Source organism: Coffea arabica, chromosome 10e, assembly GCF_036785885.1.
Source record: "Coffea arabica cultivar ET-39 chromosome 10e, Coffea Arabica ET-39 HiFi, whole genome shotgun sequence".
In the NCBI taxonomy this organism is placed as follows: domain Eukaryota; kingdom Viridiplantae; phylum Streptophyta; class Magnoliopsida; order Gentianales; family Rubiaceae; genus Coffea; species Coffea arabica.
In genome coordinates, this window is record NC_092328.1 from 5,244,438 (window position 1) to 5,266,909 (window position 22,472).

Genomic DNA, 22,472 nt, shown 5'->3' on the forward strand with positions numbered 1-22,472 from the left:
CGACATAATTTGAAGCATAAATCAGATTCAGATTTCGATAATTTCTAGGCTAATTTTGTCTGCTTAGAACAACGCAACGTTGTTATACATGCATGTGCCACGTTCAACTCCCTCAGACACAAAACCTGAGGTATTTTTATACAACAAAAAATGTAATAAAATAAAATAAGAAAATCAAATGAGCAATCCAAAAAAAAAAAAACTGCAGGAAGAAACAGAAGTCATTTAATTTAACCAAACCCCACCCCACCGATCTCGATCGCATTAAATACAGGTACAGCGTGTATCCTATGTAGAAATAAATACTGGTCGAAGAACACAGTAAAAAATTACCGCTATCAAGAAGAAAGGAGAATATGGAAGACACAACTTCAACAAGAAGAAGTTCTGGAGTTGGTGATCATGATGTTTATAATCCATGCAGTTTTTTAAGGAAAGCTGTAAGTGCCATGCTAAAGTGCTTAGGATTTGATGAAGCAAAACCATATGTTGATGATCATGGCAACAAATCTTCATCATGCTCCAAGGAGAAGGATGAAGAAAAGTTTAACAATGAACGAAACGGTTGCAGTGGTCAAGATGACCAGTCCTCCTATTCACCTCTAGATCCACGTTCATCAATGGATCCAGCAGATGATCCCCCCATGGTAAGAGACCTACTAGTTTCGTTCTTTCATTTTCTTAGCTACCACTTTCTTTTGCTTTTTAATTTTTGGCCCATATATTTCCTCTTAGCGGATGGGGTACCATGTTTATTCCCATTTCTTTTTTGTGTCGAGTGTGATGTGAAATTTGATTAATTTTTGGAGGGTTTCTAATCTGATGCTGTACTGCTAATTATGTGTGTAATATATCAGGAGGATTTAGCAGGGCGTGGAAGAACTCCTCCGAGGCCAGGAATTCGCACAGGAAATCCTCAAACCAACTCCAGTTCCTCGTGATTAATATTTCACCAGTTTGCTCTTTGATTTGCATGCGTCAGTGTACATATATAATCAAACATATAATCTATGTGTTTGTGGCTGAATTTTTTTCCCCCTGTTTCTGTAACTCTTTGGCTTGACAGAGATTACTAGAATAACTTTCATATTTTAGTTAGTAAATTATGCGTACTGATTATTGCTACTTGTGTGTTTAATGGCTGATAGACATTGATGGTGGCTTGAATGAACATGTTTTTTTTTTTTTTTTTTAGAACGAAAACATATAAATGAAATAAATAAACATGGTTTTCCGACCAACAAGGTCACCAAAAATGGTAAAAACTAGTATTACAATTTGCCCCAAAGAGATGATTGATAAGCCTGACAAGCTTTAGCTTAGTAATTTCTTGTTTACTTGTTCTCATTTTTTTTTTTTTTTGGTTGAGTAAATTTTTTTTTTTTTTTTGAATTTAAGCGGATTGGATTCTCATTGGAGTCTATGGACTACCTGACTGTTGGGATTCTCAAATTTCATTACTGTAGTCCACAACGAGATTATTGTACAGAGAGCTTTTATGATTTCAACTTACGAAGTAGCAGTACACATGCTTCGAATTAGTTTAAATTTCACTATATCTACACTATTCTCCCTCACAAAAAAAAAAAAAAAAAAAAAAGCTTCAACTTTGAATGTAGTTGGTTTATGTGAAGTTTATATGATGGATTTTAGAATTGTGTCCATCCGAATCTAATTCTTGGTCAAACTTTAATGGAAATATGAAATCTTATTTGCGACTAAAATAAAAAGTTGCCAAAACTTTTCATCTGTATCTGGAATGCCAGGTACTTCAGTTTAGTAGTATTATTTATCTATGCAATTTCTTCTACATCATCATCAATCTTGAATCAATGGTTCTGCATTCAAGGAACATCATCATCAATCTTGAATGCAATTGATTCAAGTGCAATCATTTCGTTTGAAGGCTGCAACAATTTTTTGCTATGTGTGCTTCTTTCTCCTTTTGTTTCTAAACTATAAGCATATTACCCACATAGATTAGCTATTTTTAGGAGTGTTTTTGAAATATTTTTCTGTAATAGTATATATGAAAAACTTTTACTATACAAATTTTTTGTGATATTTTTGAAGAGATTTTTGGAATATATTTTGGAGTACTTTTTAAAATTAAAATATTTTTAGGAAATTTTTTAAAAATTAATACTATCACCCATAATTGCCACCACCGCCACCCCTTCCTCTCCTTCTCCTCCCTTTTCCCGTTCCCTCTTCCTCCTCCCCTCCTCTTCTTCTCCACTCTCCAGCCCTCCCATCCCCTCCCTTGATTTGGTCACTGCTAGATCACAACCAGAAAGTTGTGACCTTCTAGTCGCGATCTAGCCATGACTAGATCGCGGCCTCTAGTTACACTAGATCGAGGGGGAAGGGAAAGGGGAGGGCCGTGAGTGGGGAAAGGGGAGAGGACGAGAAGAGGGAATGAGAGGGAGAAGGAGGAGAAGGAGAAAGAGGGAAAGGGAGGAGAATGAAGAAGGGAGAGGGCGATGGTGAGTGGTGGTGGGTGGCGGTGAAAGGAGAAAAAAGTTGTAGAATTTATTTTTTTTAAATTTTTTGTGTGTGTTTGTGAGTTATTTTAAATATATTGTATGAATGAGATTTTTCGAGTTTTTTAATTTATGTATTATTGTAGCATTGTATTTAAAAAAAATTATTTTTTAAAAAATAGGTCAATCCAAACGGAGCTTATAATTTTATAAAGTCATCTAATTATATTATTACTTTACTTTTGATCTCTAGATTAATATACTAAAGAATGATGTTCTTTCGAGAATATTTTGGTGTTCAATTTATATGAAACATTTGAATATTGAAAAATAGGTCAAAAGTATAACAAAATTTATAATGATTAATCAGACGGTAAGATTTAATCAATTTTATTTAAAATTTTTTGTATGACTAACACAAGTAATGAAATATTTAATGAACGGTGTTAATTTTTTAAAATAATTTTGTTGAGTATGATCTAGATTAGTTCTCTCTAATGCATCGAATAGAAGCCTACTCCTTTTTTACCTTATTTTTGGTGCTCCCTCCTCTCTCTAATGGTTTTTCCTCCTCTCAACCTTGAAGAAACCAACTACGAGTAGAGAGCGTGTTGGAAATTTATCCAGATTGTGTTCACTTCGTTAATTCGACTGGATTCTCCTGTATTTCTTCTAGGGAAAACTGCACCAAAAAAAAAAAAGGGAACAGCAAAACATAGACTCTAGAACAACGTTGTCAAAAACTCGAATCGTGGTGGTGGAAGACAAAATTTTGGACCACCAACACACACCGACAGTTCTAACTCCTACGAACATAAAAAAGAATATGAAATCAAGTTACAAGAAATTATGTTTCTCCAGCAGAGGAGACACAAAGGTCCACGATTTTACAGAAATTCATGTTATTACTCCACGCCTTTGCGATCTCGATCTGCTGTCGTTCTCTGTGCTTTCTAACTCAACCAATTAAGGATGTATTCCTATATATATAGACATGTCTCAAACATTATAGAAGGTTGCGAGTTGCTCCGCAGGGCAATGGTAGAAGTGATTAATTGGTCCACATGGGCTCTTTCGGCTAATTAATCTAGAATTGTGAAACCTATTTGTTAAAATATATATCTCTTCTGGATGTCTGTTGGAACAAAAATGAGAGGGTTAGCATAAAATCTAGGAATTATTTCCCTAGCCTCAATCCTGTGCTAATGAGAACGAAGTCGAAAATGAGCTGCCAACAGGAGCCTACTTGCTTTTGAATAGGAATTTGTGTGGCCGTTTTCCTTCTTTCAAGATACTAATTACAAGCAGACACCTTATTATGTAAGAAATATAGCATCTTCACGATTGCACAGAAGCTTTTAGTGTCGTATTTCACCCTCTTCAAGTGAAAAAGATTACGTAAAAGAAGAACCCTTTAATTTGATCATTTCAGATTAAGCATGCAAAAACAATGACATTTAATTCTGTAACCATGAAAGATGGTGAGAAAGTGCTCATTTTGCAACACATTCTGATTCTGAGCCATATGCAAAAAATTCCATTTAGCCGTAACTAAAAATCATCCATAAATAAGAGGCACTCAATCCTTTTGTGTGCCATCAAAGCTGGATTGGCGGAATGACTCCAAGACAGAAGCAATGAAAAGAGACTCATCATCATCATCTTCGAAACTGCTTACTTCCGCGCAGCTTTGATGAACTTCTTCCAAATCAGGAGTTGGTGGTGGAGGCGGAGGCGGTGACGGCGGCGATGGTGATGTTGATGGTGATGGCAAAGCCAAAAAAGGGTAAACGAAATTGGTGCGGGCTTTTTGAATGCCACTGAAAGAAATGGACGCAAGATCATAAGCCACAGCAGCTTCTTCAGCAGTGTCAAATGTGCCTAACCAATGTCTTTCTTTTGTGTATGGATTCCTTATCTCAGCTGCGTATCTTCCCCATTGCCTCCTTCTAACTCCTAGGTATCTAGTCGAGCGTCTTGAGCTTCTTCTCCCTTGATCTCTGGCGACCATTTGAGAAAAATTTTCCATGTTATTTGGACCCGGTTTCTCTTGAGAAGCAAGACAATAGGTATAGGTATTTAGAGATCTGCTGCCCAAGAACCAAAATGAGCGAGGCTTGTAATTTATACTAGCGAATGACATGAATTGAAGTGGCTCTTTCTTTGTAATTTAAAACTAAGCGGATACTTTCACGATAATGTTTTCAAATCCTGGTGGGTTTGGTCTGCTCGCTAGCGTACTTCAATCAAATTGTCGAAACTCTCGTTCAAAGAAAAGGGGATTTGTTTGTTTGTTAATTCGATGATTTTGGTTTCGTCCCTCTCGAATCCCACAAATAAATGTCACAATAGCTTTCGAAGGGGCACATCAAATTAAATAATTAAGTCGCAATTTAGCGACACTCCATCGAGCATCCCACGTAAATTTGACAAGACTGATTCATTTTTCTAACCCCCCCCCCCCAACCCAAAAAGTGTTATTTGCGTAGTATTTAGTTGTCAAGTGGGGCAGTTGAGTTGGGCAGCATTGCTCCTTTGATCACAATATAATAGTGTAAACACACCACCAGTCAATTGTTTCTCTAATGGACGTTTATTTGGCATTGCATCCTTATTTCCCTCCCAAGTGACATGACTAAGGTGAGCAAAATGCCCAAATTCTTGCAAATCCATGTTGCATTATTACACTTGTTGGCTACAAACATCTCTCTTCCATCCTGAGGAATTATTTATTTCTCATATTTTAGATGCAATGCATTGCACTTCCCTCAACTAGTGTCAATATCAAAAATGACATGATAGAAAGCTGGTGCTATTATAATTAGCACGTGTGTAGGGGGGCCGTGATATTGGAGTTTAGTCACAAAGGACGGTTTCTTCAAGCTGAGAAAATGTTGGGAGACAAACTTGCGGAAAAATGTGTGAATATATACTACTACAAATTAAAAAGCACGAACATGCGTGCATGACAAAGATGCGTGCCATCAGCCTTGTTGGGGGAAAAACTCACAGTGCGTTCTTAGAATAAACGCATTACCCCCACAGATATGCGGCATGAGACTTGTCAATTTCAGGCATGAAACATGACATGGAGCTTTCTGCCTGTGGTTTTCTTGGCTCCAAATCAAGCACGACATAATGGCGTGGATGTGTTGCTGTACTTGCAAAAGTATGCCTCATCCTTTAATTTTTGGATCAATCACTACTTTTGGTTGAATTCGATAACCCCACATCCAGGAAATGGGGCAAAAGAGAAAATAAAGGAGAGAACACCTTAGCAATGTTGGATGTGTTGAAGAAAGGGTTGCTGATGATTTGGAGTTGCAAAATGAGAATAAGCTTCAAGTAATTGTCGTGGCAGTCACAAGGAAGCACTTATATTGAGGGTGCCTTGAACCAAAGCCTCTTTGAATCACATTTAGATTTCACTCGCACGAATAACGTTGACATGCCGCCATTCACCTTAACTTTTTGGCCTATGAAATCTTTCAAGCAAACGTCGATGCCAAAAAAAAAAAAATCTATACAAGTGCAGAAGAAATTGTAAAAGATTGAGAGAAATGCGGGTCATTACAGACTATGTAAGCTTTCGCCACAATGAGACTTTAGAAACTGATAGGCACTTCACTCTTGGAAATACAAAACCGGCCTTGGGAGGATTGCCATCCACAAGAGAATGCTCGTAGATGTCTTTGCATTCCTGAACAACCTGGTGGCCGAATAAAATCTTGTCATTATATGCATAATAACTAACTCGAGAGAGAGAGATTCAAGGTTCTCCCAGTGTCAGACAAATTAAGTGCTAATGCTATAGCTCATTAAGACTGTCATTTTGACATCAGTAAATGTTGACTAACAATTATCAGTCGATTCTAAATTTCACCAGTAGCGCACTTTTTACTCATTATGTATCAAGAATGTTTTCCTAGAATCTGTGATCATATTTTTGCTCTTTAGATGCTTCAGCAAAGCATATCGGCAGTTTCCAAAAAATCCTGATTCAATGATTTCAAACTTACTATCCTCAAACCTACTACAGATGTAAATTTACCTCTTTGGCATCTTTACGCGGTATACCTTCTCGGAGTCCCACAATTTTCTCAACAACTTCAGGCTGTAGTACAGAATGGAGGTTAATAGTGGTAAAACAAATATAAAAATGGATATATGATGCACGCATCTCACACCCAAAAAAGTTAAGAAGCAAAAGTCACTGCTTAATAGGACTTACAGGACAATCAGGTTGATGGTCAAGAATATTGGTGTAAACGAGAGTAAACGAATCTGGACTCTCGGATGAAGCAAGTTCTCTTAAGTCACCGACTATTTTTATTCTGCCCTCAATTTTCTGTCCAAAAGGAAAGACAATCCACATCAAGCTGTAATATTTAAATAATAGAGGAAGAAAAATGGGTCCAACTCCACGTACAGATGCAAAAATATATAGCTTGACTCTGCAATCCATTATAAGTACAAATGTTAAGAGACCAACAAATGCAACAATGGATGGGGAGAGTATGCACTATAATAATAATAATCAAATCACCTATATACAGGAATTTAATAAAAGTAATATTTTCACAAACAATAACTTCTTGTCTTCTAATAAGTCAATACAAAGACGCCAAGAATGTAAAGGTTTTGGAATCAAAAGGCAAGGGGAATCTAAAAATTATGGAAATATCAAGGGAGAATGACTTACAGAAACACTGATGTACTCTCGGAAAAAGTCCAGGATAACCTCCTCATCCAGCCTCATCCTTTCAATTGTTTCTTCCTTGATATAATTTTTCTATAGAACATATCCAGTAAAGAATATCAATTTGTTGAGAGAAAAAGTATCATCTCAAAGTACTTGCAATACAAAAAGAATCAGGACAAAATGGCAAATTGTGTAGCAATGAAACCTGGGTGAGAAGATGATCAACATAAACCACAACAGTTTCCTCCAGGCAAGCCTCAACGAATCTCCTGAATGATCTTTCTTCTATGTACCTTGTTAAAAAAGAGCACACAAAATCATAAGAGTTAACGTTGGTGCATGAACCGGAAAGCAGGTCATTCAAGAACTAAAAATTATATCAGCCTGGAATTTCAGAATTGCCAAACTTTGAGGATCTCAGAATGAATGAATTACTCAAGTTGATGACAACTTACATTTTCACATCTGTAAAATAATCACCAAATGTTGCAACTAGGTACTCAGTGACCTGTCCTTCCAACCAATCTGGGCTTTACAACAGCAGAGGTAAGCAGACCAAATAGAAACATGTCCGAAGGCAAACAAAAGTTCTTTGTTTATCTAATTAAAGGAATTAATAACAGTGAGATCACCTAAAAGAACCTCTGGGCAAAAATCTATACAAACGACCAACTTGCTTAGATGAACCAGAGCTCATATCCAGTTCACCAACACAATGCAAATTAATCGTTTAGGATATCTGCATGCAAGGTAACTATCAGCTTTATTAAGGATTAAACCATTTTACAAAACTGTCTTTAAATCATTTTGGTTAGATTTCCTTGGAATGACAAGCACTTTTACAGCTTTAGAGAGTTAAGGTGATTCTTTAATTGAAAAGACAAGTTGCCAAAGCCTTCTCCACAACCCCCTCCCCCCCCTCACCCCAAAAAAACAAGGCCCAATATGTCCTTGAAATCAGAAGCACTTTACTCATTTAGGGAGTTAATGTGAGTCTTCGGCGAAGAGACAAGTTGCTAAAATTTTTCCCAAAAAGAACGGGAACAATGTAGTGGATGCACAAAATTACATTTTCATTATATGCTATATCAAATCATACTAGCTTCACAATGCAATTCAACAAGAATTTTCCAACAATATGTACAATTTTCCAGTAACTTCATCCATCTGTTTTTACAGAAGTATTGCTCTCTTTCTCTCCATCTAAACTGAGATGAATCTGCTCAAAATGCTGTCTTGATTCAACAAGATATGAAACGTATGACACAGGAATTATAAGGATGATAATGGGCTAGTAGTTCTAATGGCACTTTTCTATCAATAATCCACTACTTACTTGAAGTAGATAAATGATTACAACAAGACCGCTTAACAGATTATTTCTGAAAAGAAACATACTACAGATGTTAACCTACAAAATCTGAAGATATTGGAAGTGCTGGCTCTTTTTACACTAAAATTTGAACAAAAAAGGAAATACTGTCATTACCACAAAACAAAACCGAGTATAATTTCCGGAAACACAGACATAGAAGAACTTATTTACCAAAAACTGAATCTAAAAGAAGGGGTGTAGTGGTGTAATTTATTCACCTTTTTGATATAGCTTGACAAGTAACTCCTGCACTCCTGGATCTTCAAAAATGACGCTGACAGTTTGATGAACAGCTTCCTGGAATTAATAGAAGATTTAAGTAAACATGATCATTCAAGCACACGCACACAATTAATGGAGTCTTCACAGAAGAGCTGATTGAGTTGCAATCCAGAAGGAATAATGAGAACAAGCTAACATTATCACTCCCTTCTCCAAAAAATACAATTACTAGTAAAAGAATATTTTCAATTTTAAAGTTCTCCAAAAAGAGAAAACCTTTTCACAGAACTCAAAAAATGTACACAATGCATCAATATACACTATTAAATGCAAATATGATCGGTTAGGAGTGTAATAGGACATATGGTTAAAGGAAAACTAATTTATCAAAGAACAGAGATAGAAACTTTTTTTTTTTCTTTCAACTCTCACATACACGTGATACCCATCTTGTCAATATACACAGTGCATAGGGCTTAGTTGTATGCATCTAATAGAATGGCAATACATATTGCTTCAAAACTATAGACATGGATTTGGAACTTCATAAAAGAAAAAGGTAGGAGCATCAACATACTTTTGCAACCTCCAGAAAACCTTTGCATGTATCCTCAAAATTAACCTGCAAATGTGAGTAAGCACGTGTCAGAACACATGAATAATTATCATACTGTACATGTAGCATAGCAAAAATAGAGTGGGAGAAAAGCAAATGGCCTGTAAAGTCCATCTGCCAAAAAGAAAAAATGCAACAATATAAGAAATTTATAAGCATGAATATCTTCTGAGCTATGCCCGGCATACATTCTGTAGTCTCTAGTGAAGAAAGTAGCTCCTGATTGATGCGATTAGCTATCCCGATTAATTAAGGTTTTGTAACACAATAATACCTACCCTCTTTCACCCTCCCGACTGAAGCAAAGTTTTTTCTTTATGCTTGTTTTCTTTGCTCCCTTCTAAATCTTTGTGCCCCCCATTTCACTTGACATTTCTACGCATTTCAATTTCCTTTATTCTCCCCCATTTAAACCATAGGCCCAATATATTGTGTTCACAGTTCTAGTTTACAAAATTAACTTTCCATCTTGAGCAATCTCTGTAAAACTTTACACACATATTCACATGTTTTCCAGAAGACATCATTAGAAATCTAATCAACTTTTTGTCATGCATCATGCAATACAAAACTACATATGCACTAATTTTTGGTGGAAGAATCTATAATTCATTAAAACAGGTAGTAATCAGAAGATAACTACTCTAAGGTACTAGAAACATGCAATCATCTCACTTTCTGTAGAATTAAATGGACATGTACAAAGTTATAAGAGTTTAGGTTTCAGAATCATGTAGTCATCTACGTATTCATCATAACGTCAAATTTGAAATATCCATCTCTTGATGCATGCACAAACAACTTTGATAATAATGATGGAGCAGAAAAACCCTCAGACTTAATGTAGTCAAGATCCAAAATCAATCCTAAATATGAAGAGAGCTTATTTCAGTATGATTCATAGCTAAGTGAAAGAAGAGCTCTGTGATTTGCTAATTAGTCTTATTCCATTTGTTCTCATGAATCTTCCTATTTTTTATTTAAAATTTATTTCCTCAAAAAAGGAGTACTTCCTCACCTCACATCTCAAATCTATGTACTATAAACTTTCTGTCCATGGAAAATGATGTTGCTTTCTGACAACACATAACCTCACCTCACATTGTTTTGTTCGTGTTCCACCCCAAGCTAACAACCTAAAATATGACAGTGAAAATATTGATGGGCTAAAATAGAATGTTATAGCAAATGAAAGCACTTTTTTGGGACAAGAAGTTGCACATAGATGCTTGTGGACAATGCATAGAAAACATATACAATGATCTACCATGTAGAGCCCAGCATAATTAAAGAGGGGGAAGCAACAGTATTCCGAGGTAGGCAAACCTGCTCAGCATAATTTGGCAGAAGAGCTTCAATGGTGCTTGAACTCAGCTCCATGGCAAGATCATAGCAGCGAAGATTATTATTTATCTGTCACATTCAGTTATATCCTTAGCAAACTAAAGTTGAAAAGTCATCATAATAAAAGATCAATTAGACTAAACGAAGTTTACAAAATTCACTTACCATTGCACAAAGAGGTTCTAGACCAATTTCAGAAGCAGGTTCCTCTAATCTCTGCCTTTCAGCTGCTTGAAAATCAATCATCACCTAAGGAGAAGAGATGACCAATTTAGCAGAAAATAGGAGAGAGAATGGGCAAACTGGTATAATGATTAATTAACAACATAGTGAGAAGGGAATATATATTAAGATAGGGACAAGACCAGATATAAATTAAGTAGTAGCATTTGTTCGACTCTGCTGTATGAAAATGTAGATTGAATTTTCTGATGAACTTGGGCACACCACAGATCACGCAGAAGATAGGCTGGAGACTAGTAACAAAGTTTCAAATGTTGTTGTAACTAGAAAAAACTATAGAATCATACTGTGCACAAGTGTTAACAATGTGTAAACTGTTTAGTGATATACCAGCTAATCATGTTGTTCAGAAGTATCAACAACATAGGTACTATAAAAGAATACGTCCACTAGAAAGATGAGGCAAAAACAAGAAAATTTTCCAATCTTAGAGTTCTTGACAGCTTAAATGATCTAGCAACATAGATCCAACCTACTCTAGTAATTTGCTTTTAGGAAACAAGTAGTGGACTGGGAATTAATATCAATAAATTGGAACATGTAAAATTGCTAGAAACAGATTCTGGCACAAAATGGGCACAGTGACAACGAAAATGCAGCTTCAATTCAGACCTTTCGCAGTTAACTGTATGAGTTGGCAGCAAATTCAAAAGGGATCTAAGCAGATAATGTTCATTGACATAGTAATTACTATAGCACAAACAAAAAAAATACTATAAATGTAAAGTACTTGAGGTGAAATTGGTTTGGTTATATCCTCAAATGAACAGCTCCTTTTGACATGATATGAATGACAAAACTATCTCAAACTCACCTGAATTATAGCCAAAGAGATTCTATACAACATGACATCAGTGCTATTCTCCCGAACTATTTGTACTTGCTCTCCAAGGATTCTAAATAAGTCAACAGCAGCTGGTGTATAAAGCTTTCCATCATCTGTTTTCTTAGGTGCTTGTGCCTTGTCAGCCTCAAGTATATTCAAATACCATTTCTGCAGAACAAAGTTAAAAATGAAATTTGCAGTGCTGAATATATTTGTTAGACGAGCAAAATGAAGGAATAGCAAAGCCAAGTAGACATCATATAGTTATTACCCTTGTGGTAGCTTGCATTCTTTCTACATATGCATTCATGAGGGGATCCATTGAGCCACTCTCGGAACAAACTTGAGCTAAGGACTCGTCCACACCAAGTCCAATTAAATTTTCTTGGTATTCAACTACCCAACCTGTAACCTAATTGAATATATTGAGAATTAATTTCTTTAAAAGAAAAAGAAAAACCAAATTACTAACTGATATGAGTAAAAGAGAGTGAAGATTAAATGCTTCCAATATATGCGCCATGTTTTTTTATCACCAAAAATACTCACAGGACTTACATAGTGTATATATAGAGAAAAGGAAAACCAAAGAGCAATTAGGCTGAATGGTTTTGCAGTCCTATTTGAAGTTATTTCTTTTCCACTCTTGACAAAACCCAAAATCCATTCTAGAATGTATTAAAATCTCTGACCTTCTCTTCCTGAGAGTTTTCTCTTTTAATTTATGAATTGACAGGAAAAGAAACACTAAAAAATCTAAACTTACCTTCTGACCATGACATTTCTTATAGACAAATTCTTGCAGATTTCAAATATACATTTAAAACAAATGATGAAACAGTTTCAGACATAATTTGTAAGTAAAAGATCTTCAAAATAATACCACTACTGGGGGATTTCAAATTCGTACTGAGAGAGGAATTTCAGAATCTGGGGAAACTCAGATATTAGGAAGTGGATGAAAAGGACATTAACATTTTAAGAATCCAGAAATCTGCAGTTCATCCTTAAAGATAACATATCAGAATAGGTTTTGATCTGTCATGTGTTATTTCTATTTTTCTAAATTTTAATCTACTATAAGATGGCTAGTCCTCTATTCTTTATTTTACCATCATATCTTCAAACCCGACCTATAACAAAGCACCAATTAAATCCAGAATATGAAGAAAATAGATACAGCAAAAGAACACATGATTTTATACAAATCCAAGAGTGACAGCATTTGATCCCATATTTTTAATTTGGGAGCAGGTGATCCTCTTTAAGATGCCTTTAAATCCTCTAAGCACCACAAGCGTGCCAAAGTATGGCAAAGAAAAATACTTTGGTAAACGGAAATTCAACAATCTTTCTAAAAAGTGAAATGAGAAAGCAAAGCTTTACTTTTTTGACCGTTTGAAGTGCAGCCACCATCATATAAGAACAAACATCTTACATCAAACAGTGTATTGTTGGCTTCAATTCCACTTAAACTACTCCAAAACTGAGAAAGGACCAAAGACTAATGAACAGGTTTAACTGTCTTTCCTATTGAAATAGATGGCTCAAGATTAGAATCACTGAAATAAGGTGCAAGTACCTTTAAAATCTCAATGTTTGTCAGTTCATTAGCTTTGTCACTGAGCAGTCTCAACCACTGAATAAACCTCTCCGTATAAAGATTTACCATGAGCTGGAATATTTCATATCTGTAACCAAGGAAATTGTCATTACAAAACATTGGAGAAATGAAACAACAGCAATTAAACAGATGCAATTCATGGCATATGGTAACCCATTTGCAAAGCTAAAGAAAGAAACAAACTGCACAAAATCATCACCAAAGAAGATGATTCCCATGAAGTTGTGTTGCTTATTATGGTATCAACTAACAACCAGTCAAAATCAGGATATTGCATACAGTTCAGTAGAAAATGATCTTTTTGTCTGCTTATATATCTTTTCCTTAATTTGGTGTAAAGAATTATAGGTGCAACAATTTCCATTATGAGATTCACTGAAAATATACATTTGAGTAAATAATACCAGAGATTAATATTTTGGCATGCACAAATCATATAATTGGTAAGTGAGATGTCCAAAAACAGAAATTACCAGAATTCAGCATTTGAAGGGGGAGGGGAAAAAAGATAACTTAAGTAATCCAAGATTAAAAGCTTGAATTCAGCAAAGCAATGAAAAAGTGGGCTGAACGAAGGGCAATAAGCTGATTCAACTAATAAATATATAGAAGAAATAACTGCTAGTAAAGTCAAAAGCTGCAACAAAAACAGAAATCCAATTGAAGTGTATGTGATGCTGAGCAAACCTTGGGGGAAAGCAAGGAGCCACGTAGTCATATATATCTCCAAGCTCTTCACCAATCTGAAGAAAATAAAGCATCCAATTACTTGTTGGAGAAAGGCTTACCCAGAAGTCAAATAAAAAATAAACATGTAGCCTTTGAAAGATGAGGACAAATGAAGAGTTAAGAAGTACAGAACTGCAAAGATCAACAAAGACTATAACACTTAGAGTTGACAAGGATGGTAGATAAAAGGCGAGTCACTAAGAATATGAAAATGTATATGCTCATGTTAATATGTCATTTCTGCATGTCGCCAGTTAGTCAAAGATGCTGAGTAGTATGTCAATCAAGAAATATCTAATAACAGCATAATACCATCTTCAATTCTTCCAGTTCTGCCCCTTAGAAAATTAAGAGTATTTTAACATCATATCAACAAAATTCATATTGTGAAATATAATATAAGAGGGCTTACCGTTTTAGCCTCCTCTATAGCTGCTTTTAAATCTTCCTGCATCATAAGTAAAATTGTGGGGTGAACCACTATGATAGGATATAGAACTAAAAGGAAATTAACACAAATTATAAAAGGAAGAGCCCCGTAAATTTGAATTTGTATGTTAAGGATCAAAATAATGTATCTGAAAGATGAACCTCAGCAAGCAGTTTGTTGAAACGTGCTTCCACTGACTTTCTTATTTGCTCATAGCATTTATCTTTGTAGCCTTTTCCCTGAACCTTCAATTTTTGCTGCATAATGTTTCTAGAAGAAGGCATTGTAGTGGTAGATTTCCTGCATGCCACAAGTGGTCACTAGAATTAACACATCAACAAAACATTTTTGTCAAATGGGGAACCGTATTTGAAAATTCATATCAGATTATGCGTATGATAATGCAAACATGAGCAAGTTCTAAAGAAAATCCACATTGTAAAACTATTCAAAAGGTACTTGGCAGTTCTCCGTGGATTAGCAATTGATGCCATTGCACCACCTCCCTCAGCCTCAGCTGCTTCTTCAGCAAGTTGCTGATCTAGAATCTCTTGCATTTCAACAACCCTGGGATGGCAGAACCAAATCATATCACCACTTCAATGAAGGGATGATGGGAAGATAAAATACAGACATGTGCTGTCATTGAATAATTGTATAGAATATGAAAAGTTATGTGTCAGATTTGCAAGATCTCATACTATTCTGACAGTTTCATGCATTACTTTTCCAAAAGAAATGACAAGAATACATGATAAGTTACACACCTCAAAGCACGAACAAGTGTTTGCGGGCTGCAAACAGGAGACATGAAGTCACATAAGCATCAGAGAAATCACAAGACACTTAATTAATATTAGCTTGGACTGCAGATGACCACATTCACACACAAGAAGCTCTACAAACATGATATGGTAGAAACAACCAAATGTAACAAACAACCAAATTTACAGCCTACTAAACATATGCCAAAGATGATAGCTAATTAGTACCGTAACAAACGTCAGAACTATCATATCAAAATGAGAATTTCTTAGACCCTAGGGTGATTACTGCCATACCCTGAGTGCACCTTTAAATAAAAAATAAATGTACTCTCTTCATCACTCAAGAACAAATACAAAATGTAACTACCACTTACATCTCTTTTTCACAAGTAAACTTAGCATTAGTCAACTACAGCTCTCATGCAGATTGTTTATGTACAATAATTTTACCTGGACCTGAATAACAAGACTAGAATAATATGCATAGTCTTATACTAAGCTTGTCAGTTATGAGAAGGCGAGTGAGGAGCAATTGAATGAGCCGAGCTGAACTTATGCACTTCAAAGCTAGGTTTCAATCCACATTGGCACTCCCAAGGTCAGCTGAAGCCAGGAAAGGTCTGGAAATATGCTCAAATTTGACTCAGTTACCAAAACTTAATACTCAATCTCGCTTAGACCTACTTAAATGCTACACAAGCCAACTTAATATTTGAGATCAAACATGTTATCAAAACTGTTGAAGTAGAGAGAAAAATTTAGCAGATCTTTTATATGCATCTAAGAGAGCAGAAAAGATAATTGCAGCACCAACCAAAAAATGCTCTAACTTATGCAGCCACCTCACTGAAAGCTAGCTAAATATTGTATAGTATCAGCAGTGACAACAAATTTATACACAACTAAGACATTTTAAATGAAAGATCCATACGTCATTTCATGCTTGACATCCGAGCATTTTAGGAATCTAATTTGGCAGCCTAAATACAATCTAAGCTTGAAATAAGGCAACAAATACCTCTCCTTAGCCAGTTGAAAGAAATTTGAAATATGACCCCATAGTGTCTTCTCAAATGTCTCCCATGTGTGATCTACATCTTCAAAATATTCTCTGTAAAGCGGCACACATTTAATGTCAAACAACAAGTTCAGTAACTTGATCCAAAATTGTCCATAACCTCACTAAAGCATGTAAGATCTATTTACATTAGACTACTGGACAATGGTTTCCATTAACACCTGCTATAGGATACTTATTTATTCTGATACAATACCGGTCTCATCATTTTCCAGGGACTAATTAAGGTAAATCCAAGTATTAGATAAAGCAAGTACGATTTATTTATGTTAAACTTCTGAACCTGGTTTTCATTAACATCTGCTATACAGTACTTATCCATTCTGATACAAGACCGGTCTCATTATAATTTCTCTAGGCACTAAATAAAGGCCAATCCAAGTATTAGATAAACCTTGGAGTAAAGCCAATGGTGAATCGTATATAGTCAAAGCTTTACTGGATTTCAAACTTCAGAAAAGAGTTCTTTTACATATTTGTACAAGGAAACTATGCCAACAATTGTTCTCACTAATTACAGTGGAATTGGCTATATTGCTAACTCAAGCACTCTGGACCTAAAATCTTTAAATTAAGAGACTATACAGCTGAAAAAGAGATAAAGCTGCATGGTACGCGTGAAAGAATTTGCAACATCTGCAAGAAAAACCTAGCTAACACATGGAATTTAGGACAAGCATAAGCACCCTAGTGAGCTGCATTATAAGATCCTGACCTTAATCTACCAACCTCTTCCTTATGAGATTCTGCAGCTGCTAATGCAAATCTTCGTTTTCCGTCCAGAGCAGTTAATCTCTACATGCAATAAGGGGATGACATTAGCAACAAAAAGTTAGATTATGATTAGGTCATTCAAATAAAAAGGAAATGAAATCATGTAATACAAGAAGAGCTCACCTCGTAAGAGTTTATAAGTTCCATATCATCACTCAAAGAATCCCTAGCTTCAGAGGCCTCAACAGAAATTGACATCATTCCCTCCACATCCTATAACAGAATGAGAAATTAGATATAAAGGAAAGTCCTAGGAAAATATTGTATGGACTGTACTTTAGTAACTGCAGATGCCTCAAAACATCTAATGAAAATTTCAAGCAATTCACAACTATGCAGTTGATCCATAAAGGCTTAAAGTAAAAAAGTCAAGGATAAAGTGCCTATGCACCTTCAGAGTTGTATTTAAGTTATTCCTTGCATTACTGAGGAGCTTTATCTGATCATGATTTTCTATCAACGTTTGGCATTCCTGACATAACCTGATCCACAAGCAAAGCTCTTAGGAATACCGAGACCGTAGTACATCATTTCTTTAAAGCCAGTTTCTGCACCAATACTAGACTAGGATCCAGTAATACAAATATGGAATAATTGCATTAACCAAATATTATACAAGTCCCATACTTCTCAATGGAAACAAAGTTCTCCCTCAGCTCGTTTATTGTCTTTTGAGATAATGAAAGTGATTCTAGACCACCTTGCGCCTGTTCAACCTGCATAATAGTAGAATATATTGCAGCAAAATGCATTAGGTATAAACTTTGGGATCAGAGTTCTCTGTCTCTATAAGCTTGTCATAAGTCAAGAACATAGAATAAAGGCTTAATAATAATCAGTATATAAACAAAAATATAAGTAGCAACGTACCTGTTCAACCACCATCGTACTGAGTTGTGCATCGTTTGCCTGAAATGGAGGAGAATTTAGAAGCTGAGAGCACAATCTAAAGAACTTTTCCAGCTTGTCTTTTCAATCTCTTCCAAGTAAGGAAAATTGATCAAAATATCAAAAATCACCAAATCCACATAAGTAATTACTGATCTTGCAGAAATAGCCACACAGAACTAGCCATGCAGAAATTTCAAGTATACATGAGTGTAAATCTTCAAACTCTGACCAACTGATAGATCAATAGCTAAAAGCATGTATTCTCTTCATCTGTTCGGTTAATTGAGGAAACTCAGAAATGAAACAGACATTGAAAATCTTGAAATCAGATTATCCCAAGCAAAAATGATCAAAACTCACATTTTCCAAGAAATAGAAACAGTATAATGTTCTTTGGCTTTAACACATGTAGCGAAAGCCCCAAAGACACGTCAACTTAAAATCTCAACTAAAATCCTTAATAACTCATAAGCTCACATTATGAGCACAAGGGAGAGGTGCAGCGTGCAGTTAAGACTCACAAGTTTACAAGGTCCAGGGCTCATTAATAAATACATAAAATCAAAGAAAACATCTACCAAGAACTACACAAGCAGGCATACAGCTGGTTTGCTCAAGTCTTCTGATAGATGGCACAATAATATTATCCAAATATAATGTTTATGACAAGAAGACCCATATAAAATATCACCAGTGTTCTGACAATGGCAACTCGTTCATCTGATAGGTAGTTATCAAGTCAATTTGTCTGAGGAATTATTGTCGGATGCAACACAGGGACAAGGAGAGTATATGGATGGAGAAACTCAGGTGCTTAAATTTGCTAAAGATGATACTACCTAATGGCATCTCACAAGTTCCAACTACAGAGCAACAGGGGTAAGTCATCTATATTTGCAGATTATGTGAGAATTAGTTGGTCTGTAACACGATATCCACAGGGTAATTGAGGTTAACAGACTTTGTGCCTAGAGAGCCTTTTTCATAATTTCATCCCTTCTCAACCAAAGGCACAAATCAGGTGCAATTTCAGTCTTTAAAGTCCAAAAAAAAAGTTAAAAAAATAAAAATAAAATAAAAGGGGGAAAACTATATAATGTTACTGAAGCACTCTGAATTCTTCAAAAGAAGAAGTCCATTGGCTACAAAACTTCACTATAACACATTTCATTCAGCTACAATACAATGCAGACGTGCAAGTGCCAAGCTTAAGCATTCTATCAATTAAATAGAAAAATTTTCGAGCCCCCAAGATGCTCAGGTATAACACTTCTCTCTTCTTATCAGCATAAGATAGATACCGATCTTATGAGCAAACTAACTCAAAATGAGATAAGCACTCATACTAATGGGCATAAACCAGACGATTAGTTGTTCAGAATCCAGGGAATTCTCAGATAATTTTCGCTTTCATACTAATGGGCTTTTCGCTTTTTCTCAGATAATTTTCGAGTAATTATTCAAATATCAAGTGCCACTTAAAACAGAGAATTCTACATGCTTGTCAGCTCAATCTAATTATTAACGTATCAACCAGCTGAGAACCTGAAGAATAAGTAAAAGCCAAACATGATCTTCTTTTCGTTATTTAACCAAAAATGCTCCATTCGACAGATATTCTTCCTTTTGACTGTTTCCACAAAATTATGTAGAGCGAATAAGAAAATTTCGTAAACAGCAGAAGAAATGAACTAAAGTGACCAATTTTTTCTCTTTTTTCCTTGAATTTCATACCTGTTGACGAGCAATGTAATCGGCTTTAATGGAAGAAATTGACTGTAGAAGCTCCGGCAACGGCAAGAGCTTCGCCACCTCCCTAACCGCCGCCTCTTTCGCCTCCACGCCGAGATCTTCAACCATCATCTTTTCTCTCTCTAGCTAGCTGATGCACAACTGTTCTGCCTACGCGTATAACATACAGCAAATCGATCAAATGCGAAATTTACATGAAATTTCCTTGGAAATTATCTAAACTGGATGAATGAAATCCAACGAATTTTGATTTTTCTTGTTTTTAATAGTGTGGTTTGAGCAATTCAGATACGATGGGTCAGCGAATAACGGCTGATCTATGTGGAGCCGACCCGAATGGGACTGGAGTTTGGGCCGAAATCGCAGCGGCTTTTATTGTTCGTGTTCGACGGCCCAATATTCGATTCAAGGCCCGTGTCACACTAAAACAACAAGGAAAGACATGTAAAATGGGTGGAGATGGAGGGTATAAATAAAAAAGTTGGAAAACTATATGCGGCTAAATTAAAAGATTAATTTTTCCCAGCTAGAAGGGTTAATTCCACTTTGTCCCCACAAAATTTGGACGATTACCCACTTCAGCCCCTAAACTTCAAAATGGGACACTTAAGTCCTTAAAACTTATAAATTGGGACACTTAAGTCCCTAAACTTATAAAATGGGACACTTAAATCCCTAAACTTATAAAATGGGACACTTCGACCACCAACAACATTCAGAATTTTGTCAACAATTTTTCTTAATTGGGAGGTATTTATAAGTTTAGGGACTTAAGTGTCTCATTTTGAAGTTTAAGGATTGAAGTGGATAATCGCCCAAAGTTTGGAGGGATAAAGTGGAATTAACCCTAATCAGAATTCCAAAAGCCTCTATAGATAATGTAAAAGTTATTAAAATACAGTTTGGCTAAATTTATTATGCACTCAACGCATTTTTTGATTTTTAAACTTTTCGAGAACGTTCTAAATCACTTTTAAGTTGTACGGGAAAAAAAAATTAAAAAGGAACCAATTTTGTCACGGATATATTACCATTTGATTACATATTCTTAACATGTGGAATATCGGTAATTACTCCATTTAAGCAATTTGATTTATTCTCAAAATGGTGTTTAAACCTTTAACTGCTAATCTATTTCCATTCATTTTGTCACACAAAAGATATTTAATTTTCACTAAGCATATGCATATTTGTAGTTTGGATCATGAAATTTCTATAATTGGCTTAGTAGTCCTACCGCCCGTGGAAATTAAAAAAGTGCATAAAATTAATTTTTTTTTATAATTTCAATGCACGAAATTTAATTACGTGACACCCTAACGGAATTACTCTCTCTTTTTGGGAATATGAAAGTCATATACAACTATCATTAACAATATTCAATTCAATAGAGAAGCTTTTATGTACTTTGACTAAAAGATTAATGAACCTCAGTGCACGAATTCTGTAGAGATCCCAATAAGTAAAGCCAAACTTCCTCGAAATCAATGCAATGTACCCAAACTTCATCCCGATAATTAAATTTCAAACTTTGACAAAATCAATATAAATAGTTTATTCAAACTCCACGCCTTAAAGTTTAAACAAAATCATGAAAGGGAACTAAAAACAAATCAAGATTTTTCAGATATATTATATATATATATATATGTAAAATTGCAATCTGATCTATTAATTCTAGTGTATGTTTAATCGGCCATTAGGACAATGATGTGAATTAAATCATGCTGGATGGTTTTCAGCAATTCGATCGGGAATAAAATTTTGCTTTTTATAAATTAAAAGAAATCAAGATTTTATACCTTTTGTAATTTTGAAAAGTTGATCATGATGAAAGACTCAAATCTTTCCATCTTTGAAATGATGCCTGGCCAAATGATTTCCTTTTTTTGATTTGTACTACCATATATATACTTAACAAATTAAAGGATTTACTCCAAAAAGTATACGAAGGTAGAAGCTTCACTTTTTTGTTATTTTATGCAGAAATTCCATAATCAAGTGAGTATCACCAGAATTTTGACTTACCTGTAATCTAAAGACGTAATCATTCCCAAGAAATCAACAGTCTGATCAAAGCAATATATATATAGGCTCCTTGAATATATGTTGTAGTAACAGTTTCAGTTGAAGTTTCATATCAACAATTCTATTGATCCCGAATCATGGAAATTCAATATTCAAGTGGCAAACTAATTCACAAAAAATTATATTTTTGTCCATTTATTTTCTTGGATAAGTTCTCAATTAGGCGCTTTAATAATTTTTTTTTTCTGTATCTTATTATCTGATGAAGGACCCCGTATTAATGAACTTTTAAACTATGATGTGTACGTGTATGAATGCAATTATTCTCATTCTCTAGTCCGGATTCTTGACTTTCTAGAGACTTGCGAATGAGTGATTATAGCATTGGTGTCTTCCCGCATTATCTTTGGGAAAAACACCAAAATAAAAAGAAAATAATTGTCAAATATACGGGCAAAAACAAAAATGTGGATGTGATATGCATTAATGAAAACAAAGAAATAAAAAAAATTGTGTATTAGAGAAATGTTAATGTCACACTCAAGATTGTTATTTTTGAATAAGAACTGAGTGCGCAATTGCGTTTTG

At 35.1% G+C, this 22,472-nt stretch overlaps 3 protein-coding genes across 4 annotated transcripts; 1 reads left to right on the top strand and 2 right to left on the bottom strand.

Moving 5' to 3' along the window:
- Positions 1–216: 216 nt before the first annotated feature.
- LOC113711031 (uncharacterized) lies at positions 217–1,125 on the top strand. The gene is made up of 2 exons (XM_027234167.2): positions 217–647; positions 858–1,125. Exons 1-2 carry the CDS (start codon positions 357–359, stop codon positions 939–941), a joined length of 375 nt encoding a protein of 124 aa, XP_027089968.1. The 5' UTR covers positions 217–356; the 3' UTR covers positions 942–1,125.
- A 2,937-nt stretch (positions 1,126–4,062) lies between these two features.
- LOC113712910 (ethylene-responsive transcription factor FZP) lies at positions 4,063–4,512 on the bottom strand. The gene has a single exon (XM_027236543.2). It carries the CDS (start codon positions 4,510–4,512, stop codon positions 4,063–4,065), a length of 450 nt encoding a protein of 149 aa, XP_027092344.2.
- A 1,362-nt stretch (positions 4,513–5,874) lies between these two features.
- Positions 5,875–20,128, bottom strand: LOC113712630 (exocyst complex component SEC6-like). Of its 2 annotated transcripts, none has more exons than XM_072067388.1 (25): positions 19,839–20,128; positions 18,084–18,122; positions 17,841–17,929; positions 17,605–17,695; positions 17,337–17,426; positions 17,155–17,234; positions 16,380–16,472; positions 15,362–15,388; positions 15,054–15,161; positions 14,756–14,894; positions 14,577–14,612; positions 14,123–14,178; positions 13,394–13,502; positions 12,083–12,223; positions 11,800–11,979; positions 10,908–10,991; positions 10,725–10,811; positions 9,360–9,404; positions 8,779–8,857; positions 7,641–7,710; positions 7,391–7,478; positions 7,186–7,275; positions 6,715–6,831; positions 6,535–6,597; positions 5,875–6,192 (listed from the first exon to the last, which is right to left on the bottom strand). In XM_072067388.1, the coding sequence occupies exons 1-25, from the start codon at positions 19,965–19,967 to the stop codon at positions 6,061–6,063; spliced, it is 2,262 nt and encodes a 753-aa protein (XP_071923489.1). In that variant the 5' UTR covers positions 19,968–20,128; the 3' UTR covers positions 5,875–6,060. The 2 variants fall into 2 exon arrangements, with proteins under 2 accessions (XP_071923489.1, XP_071923488.1); XM_072067387.1 differs by having other exon boundaries at positions 15,030–15,161; positions 19,839–20,117.
- Between the last annotated feature and the right edge of the window lie 2,344 nt (positions 20,129–22,472).